The sequence below is a fragment of the Monopterus albus genome, unplaced genomic scaffold, assembly GCF_001952655.1.
Source record: "Monopterus albus unplaced genomic scaffold, M_albus_1.0 scaffold105.1, whole genome shotgun sequence".
Taxonomy (NCBI): Eukaryota; Metazoa; Chordata; class Actinopteri; order Synbranchiformes; family Synbranchidae; genus Monopterus; species Monopterus albus.
Genome location: NW_018127985.1, coordinates 685,379 through 693,545, shown reverse-complemented (window position 1 = coordinate 693,545; position 8,167 = coordinate 685,379). Strand labels below are relative to the sequence as shown.

Genomic DNA, 8,167 nt, shown 5'->3' with positions numbered 1-8,167 from the left:
GTTAATGGGCAGTGTTGGCCTTCTAAGGACTGAAACCACACCGAGGGGGATAAATATCTCCGACTCAACACCAGTCAGTCAGAACTGATGAAACCTCTTGGATGAGAGGTGAAACGTCTTCGATCTATATATCCAAGTCCAGTTGATTTCCAAGGTTATTTTGGTTCCAGTAACTGCTTGTTACATATTTTGGTGTGTTTTTTCACTTTTTAATCTGTTTGTGAACGTTCAATTTTTCACTGCTATAGCTGTGACTACTCAGGATGAAGAATAAATAAGCTGTAAATGTCCTCAGATGTGGTGCAGACATACATTTCTCAATTCAGGATGGATGTTTATCTTGACACCTTATTGTTTTTGTTTTTCTTTGTTAATTTGCTATGGTGTGCAAGATAATAACTACAGTAACAAAATAACAAACATGATAAGTGCAGTCAAAAATAGCTGTGCGGACAAGACAGTGATCTGTGAGCACCAGATATACTTGTGAATAAGAAGAGATCTTGTTCACGTGTTGATTCAACAAGATAACCAGTGCAAGACCTTGAGAAAACAAGATTAACCCCTGTGAGAACAAGACAATGTGTTTTCTGCTCATAAAATTACATGTGAAAGTAATTTATATAAATGGATCATTTTTGCTAAAAAGATAGAATCTCGTAGAAACAAGATAATGTGCGAACAACTTGTTTGTCAAACACATACTTCTGTATACAAATTCTCATAACCATATAAATAAACAAGATAATTACAACACAAGATGCAGACTATGACCTTGATGAGATGAAACCCTGTAATACTGTGTAGGTGTAGAGTTGCTGTGAAGGGAGAAGTGCTTCATCCAGCAGATGTCGCCTCCACCAGTCAGACCACTTCTGCTTTTATGAACAGACTCCAGACAGGAAGTAGTTTGTCCCAGTTGTTGTTTGTGTTGGCTTCGTCAGAAGCGTCTCCACTAATAGATTTTTCTCTTTTATTGTCTTTTCTCTCTCTCTCTGTTTTTTCTCTTCTCCCCCCCACCCCAACATTTGCACCGACAGTGACCTCTTAACCCCTCCCCTTTGCTGCACACTGACCAACCAAGTGAAGAGGACTGTTTCTAGCCCCTCCCTTTAAACATAGCCCCTCATTCCTATTGGCCAGTGAGTCTCAGATCCTGAATGAATAATGGAATTTCACTCCTGTTGTACAAAACACCTGGACACCTTCATGAGCAGTTAGGGAGGACTGGGGGGTGGGGGGTCATATTTGTCTTTAGTCAGTGGGTTTTGTTCATCCTCCTCTGATCCTCTTAGCTTAAAGTCCAAAACTTGTGACAGCTTCCTGTTCCCTGAGATTATTTCTGCACCAAACGTAAGTATTAGTTTAAATTCAACATGGTCACTAGAGGAAGATCATTGAGCAGCTGAGAGTTAAGGTGGAGTCTCACAGTCAGGATGCTCCAGACTGTACAGTCTGAGGGTGCACTTGTTGACAGCAAATTGTTGGGAAGTGACGTGTCACAGGCGGGTGGAGTTGATACCTGCTTTTAAAATTGATAGAAAACAGACATGTAAAATTATTCTAAGTATTTTAGCTTTAATCCCACCCGTCCCCTGAACAGGGCAGTATAGGCTTGTTAAACCAGTGCACCCAGTATATATTCTGGTTGGAAAAAAAATGGCAGGGGGTCAATCCCAGTCCAGTGGAGAAGCTGCTACCTAGGACACAGTTGTTCTTCTCCAGCAGACTGGGGCGACTCCTTGTGGCCTAACCACTGCCACCCGTCTGATTGTCCCGTTCTTCCTGCTTCCTCTGTTTCAGGGGTGACGCCGGCTCGCCCTGGCCTGCCCCAGGTAGGTCTGGTGAACCCGGTTCTGGCGACACCTCCAGCAATTGCTTCTTTTGCCTCTGAGGTGAAGAGGAAAGAGGAGGACGAGGAGCGTCAGCCGGAGGTGCAACAGGATGGAGCCATGGAGCCGCTCAGTGAGCAGGAACACATGAGCATCAGTGGGAGCAGCGCCAGGCACATGGTGATGAGAAAACTACTCCGCAAGCAGGAGGTATGGCTTTAGATCGTGCCCAGGAGCGTAGCACTAAGAACCAGGACCGGGGAGAGTGCTGCTTAAAATGTTATAACCTCCATTTAGTGTTGTACTGACATCTGTAGCAAACACAAGTCGGCTAAATAAATAATGTAAGACAGGAAACCCATGTAAATAAATGAGCTGAACTAGACTTGTTCAGCAACTAGATTCAATATTTTGATTTGCCATTTATGCATAAACAGACAGTCTAGGCATATAGGAATTCTTGTGCAGCTCTCCTTTGGAGTCAGGTAAGGAGTCAAAAGCCAGAAAGAACACTTAGTTTTAAAATAAAAAGTTACATAAAGGCAACAAAGTATTAAAAAACAATACACAAAAATAGGGTAATAGTATTTCCCACAGTGAACTTCAAACATCACAATTAGTATTTCACATGGTGGAGCTGGATATGGCATTGCGCTTGGTGAGATAGTGAGAAGTTATTGCACATATATTCTCACATTTCTCACATTTTCGTATTTGCCATCAGTCTTACTGCAGCAGGGAAAAAGCTGTTGTAAAGTCTTGTTCTGTGTGTGATGATACTGTCCGCCCTGCTGTGCCTGAGGTTGTAGGTGCAGTGTTTGTGTCTGAGCAGAGTGTGAGCTGGGTGGAGTGGGTCTCTGAGTATGTTCTCCGCCCTTTTACGACAGCGCTGTGTGTACAGTGTGTCCATTGCAGGCAGTTCAGTCCCAGTGATCCTCTCTGCGGTCCTCTCTGCCTGTGTGGTGTTACCATACCAGACTGTGATGCTAGTAGTGAGGATGCTCTCTACCAGTCCTCTATAAGCCTGGGTGAGAGGGCAACGGTTCAGACCAGCTTTTCTGAGCCGCCCGATGAAGTATAACTAGGCAGCTGTGTTCAGTGACCAGCTCAGGTCAGATGTCACCTGCAGGCCCTGGAACTTGTGGCTGTCAGCCCTCTCCACCTCAGTCCCTTTGATGGTCAGACGCAGCAGAGGGGAGGGGATCTTTCTGAAGTCTACTTATTTCTTTTGTCTTGTTTGTGTTGAGGATGAGGTCATTCTCCTCTCCACAAACAAGAATGTCATTCACCAAGCTTCTGTAACCCGACTCATCTCCCCCCTTGACAAGGCCCAGAATGGTGGTGTCATCAGCATATTTAATGATGATGGTGTTGTCACGGTTGGAGACATAGTCGTGGGTGTACAGGGTGAAGAGTTTGGGGCTGAGACAGCAGCCCTAAGGTGAGCCTGTGCTTATTGTGAGCTCAGCAGACACCTGCCCTCCCATTCTGACCACCTGTGGTCTTTCAGTCAGGAGGTTCAGAATCCAGTTACAGGTGGGAGATGGGACACTGAGGTCTGTCATCTTCCCAGTCAGCCTGCCTGGAGAGGGTCTACAGTGTCCGGGACCATGTGGTTAACGGACCAGTTTCTCTAAGCACTTCATGGCGACTGATGTGAGTGCCACTGGCCTGAAGTCATTCAGAGTGGATGTGTCTGGTGTCTTAGGGACTGGTATGTTAATGCATTTTTTTGAAAATGCAAGGAACTACTGCGTGGGTTGAAGATGTCTACACACACTAGCTAGTTGATCCCCACAGCCTCTCAACACTCTGGGGAGGACACCGTTTGATCCTGCCGCCTTATGGGGGTTTACCTGTCTCAGGGCCTTCAGGACCTGTGTGTGTCATGTGAAAAGCAGTGTCCCCCGGGTCACAGGGGGATTTTGAGGGGTTGCCTGTGTTCAACCTTTCAAACCTTGCATAGAAGTTGTTGAGGCTGTCCGGGAGGGTGGCGTACACTACACTTACAATGATACATTGCAGCTCCCTAGGTAAATAAAATGGCCTCAGCTTTAGTGTTAAATATTCCACATCAGGGTCCAAGCACCTAAACCTAGTGATTTATGAGCTAGGAGCATTTGTTGTTTTGGAAGTACTGGGACTCGCGTTTTGACTCGAGACTTGTTGGTCCTGACTCTGTACCTGTTAGTTTTGACTCTGACCTTGTTGGCTAACAGACAGTGTTTGGGTAAAACGTAACTGTGCTGCAGCTTCCATCCTTAAGATAAATGATAATAAACAGTAACAAATTAATAATGTGATAAGGAAAACACAGTAAACAAGTTAGAATTGAGTACAGGTAAAATAAACTGGACTGTGGCCCTTGAAGCAGCTTTCCTGGGGGGTTAGAAATTTTAAAATATGAAACCATTTCTTTTCATTGTAATTTTGTACACATGAATGGACTGTTCTAATACGGACTCTCCTGGTCAGTCCACCGTCATGGTCCTCAGGAACATGGTCGGTCCTGACGACATCGACGATGACCTGGAAGGCGAGGTCACTGAAGAGTGTGGAAAGTTTGGCCAGGTGAAGCGTGTCATCATCTACCAGGAGCGTCAGGGCGAGGAGGACGATGCTGACGTCATTGTTAAGATCTTCGTAGAGTTTTCAGAGGCGGCCGAGATGAACCGAGCCATCCAGGCGCTCAACCACCGCTGGTTCGGAGGACGCAAAGTGGTGGCAGAGGTGTACGACCAGGAGCGCTTCGAGACCAGCGACCTGTCTGCATAGAACCAGACACGCAGATGTATGTAGTGTAGAGGCCTCTTTCTTACCTGTCAGAGTTTTTACTGTTTGTCTCCAGAGAAACATTTTTTCTCATCACTTTGTTTCTGTGCAGGATCTAAAGGACCATACCGCTGTTTTTTTTATGTTTCAACTACAACTCATGAACATCATTTATCCCTGCTGATCATTTTCCAAGTCAATTTTATATTGATCTTGTACCTTCCAGGCAGCTGCTAGTTTCATTTCATTTTAGAGTTGAGCCAAATAGTTGATCGGCAGAAGATGAATTGGAAACCATTTTGCTGTTTGGTTCATGGGTTTTTTTTTTTTTCTTTGAAATGTTGGAGACCTGTTGCATTAACAACCGCCCTGCATCTTAAGCCCTTTATCAACTATTTTATGTTAGCTTAACTGAACCTTTGATTGGGAATGTCAGTAATTAAACCATCGTTTGACATTTCAGAGGAGTAGAGGTGCGTTCTTTAGTTATATTCATTTATGGTCTTGAATAGTGTTCCTGCGTCCAAACCTGTTTCAAAGTCTTTTGTGTTCACATGTTGGAAAACTTGTCTAATCCATTACAGTGGCAACTGTTTGATAATCAGTTAAGTCATTTTTCAGTCCAACATGTCAAACTTTGTTTACTTCAAGTCACTTCTCTGTGATGTTTGTTTTCTGTCACAGTAAATCTCTTGGGTTTTGGACAAAACAACTTTGAAGATGTGACCTGGGACTAGGAAACAAATTATGTTTCAGTGTTTCTTAACATGTTCAAGGCTGAGTAATTGATCAGTTATTGAGAAAATAATCCACAGATAGATTAACAATGAAAATACTCATATTGGCTTCAGCCCTCCAGCAGTAAAACAAGGTCTTGCTGGTTTCATAGTGTAAAAAATTAGCAGTTTAGAGGCAGCAGGAGCAATAAGGGGTTAACAGAGATCCTGCAGCTCATTTTGGCCCCTCGCAGGTAAATCGAGTCCTGGTCCGACCAGACATTTGTAAATCTGGATGAAGACTCGTGTCTAGAAAATGGCTGTTTAAAAACTCTGGCTACGTTCAGGGACACTGACATTTATAAACTGATGAGCAGTTTGGACACAGATTTGAGTTAATACATGAACCCAGTTGCAGTCCAGATATTAAGGTTGTCCTAAAGCCAGACACCAGAAACACTTGGATGTATGTATTGAGGTTTTGAACTGACTGATATTCATCCAAATTCAAACTGACTTCAGTCTGTCTGTGTGGTTTATGTATTCCTGTTGAAACCAGGCAGGTTTTTTTTCTCTGAATGCTGTCAGTGTTTAAACCTTGACTTTTCTGACAATTGTTGATTTATCAAACATGGATTCTCCTCAGCAACCTCGGAGAAAAAACAATTTTGTCAGTGGTCAACGTTGAGTTCAAGTTTTTGGAGGTCAAACACCAAAACGTGAATAAAACTTTTCTTTTTTTTTTTTCTTTTTTTTTTTACAGTATCTGCAGAGTTTTTATTCTTCTTTATGTAAAGCTCTTGTCTGATTGACTTTGTAAAAAAAATGTCAGTGAAGATAAAAGCTCTCAGCTCATGAATAATACAGCAGTAAGACAGTTAAACAGTTTCAGAGTTATATTTATATTTATTTTATTTGATAACTTGATCTACAACTTTACTGATCTTCAAACCCGCAACAGAACTCACAAAAAGGTTGTTTTCTTAAAGTTAAAAGGCATTTTCAGTTTTGATCTTGTATTCTCTGAGGTGTGTGACGATGTCTTTGAGCTCCCTTGGTTCAAACTAAGGGCTGCAGTAGAGCCAGCAGACGGCCACTGATGTGTGAAGTGATTTTAGTACCACTACACAGGATAAGAGTAATGTTACTGAATGTTTGTGCAGTAGGCCTCTCTCTTTCAGTGTTGCACTTTGTAGACGGTCCCTGACTCGCCTCAGCCGCTGCACACTGACACCACGGTTGTGTGTTTGCAGCACAGGACAGGTCAGTTTGACACAGATGAGCATGTGGCTTGTTTTCCACATTACTGCGAAGCAACAGATTCATAGTTTATATTTTAGCAACGTTTCACTGTTGATCCAGAAACTATGAATCAGTGGATGTCTTTCCCACTTTAGGTCACCCCCTCCCTTTCAGGTTTTAATTTTAGTAAAGGAACCTGAATATGGTGGCACACCACCATATTCAGGTCCCTCCAGAGATGGTCTATTGGGTTCAGGTCCGGTCTCTGGCTGGGCCGCTCCAGGACTTTGACAGAGCTTTCCTGAAGCCACTCCTGTGTTCTCTTGACTGTATGCTTCGGGTTGTTGTCTTGTTGAAGTGTAAATGTTCGCCCCAGCCTGAGGTCCTGAGCGCTCTGGAGAAGGTTTTTGCTCAGAATTGCTCTATAATTTTCTGCATCCATCCTTCCCTCTAGTCTCCCAGTCACCTTGTGTGACTGTATGGATTGCATTAGTGAGGCAATGCTCGGGGCCTGGTTTTCCTTAAAAACACTGTTGGGAATTGTGGCCAAATAGTTCAGTCTCTGTTTCATCAGACCAGAGGATTTTGCTTCTCATGGTCTGAGTCCTTCCGCTCAGAGGCCGTATTGGTGGAGAGTTGCTCTGATGGCTGACCTTCTGTAAGGTTTTCCCATCTCCAGAAAGGAACTCTGGATCTTATTCATAGTGATCCATAGGTTCTTGGTTTCCAGTCTGACCAAGGCCCTTCATCCCAGACTACTCTGTTTGGCTGGGAGCTCAGATCTATGAAGACTGGTGGTGGTACCAGATCTCTTCCATTTGAAGATGATGGAGGCGGCTGTGCTCTTGGACATTTCCAATGCTGTAGAAATGTTCTTGTATCCTTCCCCAGATCTGTTTTGACACAATCCTGTCTTGCAGGTCTGGACAGTTCTCTCGACCTCATGGCTTTGTTTTTTCACTCTGACATACACCGTCAATTGTGAGACCTTATATAGACAGGTGTGTGCCTTTCATATTTTATTCATTGCGATAAATTAGGCACAGGTGGACTCTAATCAAGCTGTAGAAGCATCCAAAGACCATTGGTAGGAGCAGAATGCACCAGAGCTCAACTGCAAGTGTCATAACAAAGGGTCTGAAATTTAATGTAAATGGGATGTTGCAGCCTTTTAAAAATTAATAAATTTACAAAACAGTTTTCATTTTATCCTTAAAAAATCGAACTGAATCCATTTTAAGATGAGTTTAAACCATAAAATGTGTAAAACTTGAAAGGGTATAAAACACCTTCCGTACAGGCTGCACCTATGTGAAGTCAAGGGTTTGACGGTGTCATTTATTGTGAAATTATGGCCGGAAGTCGCTTGGTGTACGGTGGCCCGGTGGGCTCAGTTCGTGCCGCTCCGCCGCTCCTACTGACGATGGGCGACGTTCTCTGCGAAGAGCTCGAGGATTTGGTTCATTTTTCAGTGCACGACCTGCCGGCACGGGGCTATGTCGTCATGGAGGAGATCCGACGTCAAGGGAAACTCTGTGATGTCACGCTCAAGGTAAACGCAGACACCGCTCGTGGCTGAAGTTTGCCTGCTAGATAACAGCCTGT

At 43.8% G+C, this 8,167-nt stretch overlaps 2 protein-coding genes across 10 annotated transcripts in view; both read left to right on the top strand.

Annotated features, from left to right (window-relative positions):
- Window positions 1-6,450, top strand: part of puf60a (poly-U binding splicing factor a) — a 14,205-nt gene extending 7,755 nt beyond the window's left edge. For 8 of the 9 annotated variants that reach the window (XM_020610366.1, XM_020610370.1, XM_020610371.1 and 5 more), the window contains 2 exons: window positions 1,804-2,042; window positions 4,308-6,450. In XM_020610366.1, the coding sequence (XP_020466022.1) occupies window positions 1,804-2,042; window positions 4,308-4,607 (539 nt within the window). In that variant the 3' untranslated portion in view covers window positions 4,608-6,450. The remainder of the gene's footprint in view (window positions 1-1,803; window positions 2,043-4,307) is intronic. The other variant, XM_020610367.1, reaches the window with a different exon arrangement.
- Window positions 6,451-7,766: 1,316 nt separating this feature from the next.
- klhl18 (kelch-like family member 18) overlaps window positions 7,767-8,167 on the top strand; it is a 6,381-nt gene continuing 5,980 nt past the window's right edge. The window contains exon 1 of the mRNA XM_020610364.1: window positions 7,767-8,114. Within this exon, the coding sequence (XP_020466020.1) occupies window positions 7,914-8,114 (201 nt within the window). The 5' untranslated portion in view covers window positions 7,767-7,913. The remainder of the gene's footprint in view (window positions 8,115-8,167) is intronic.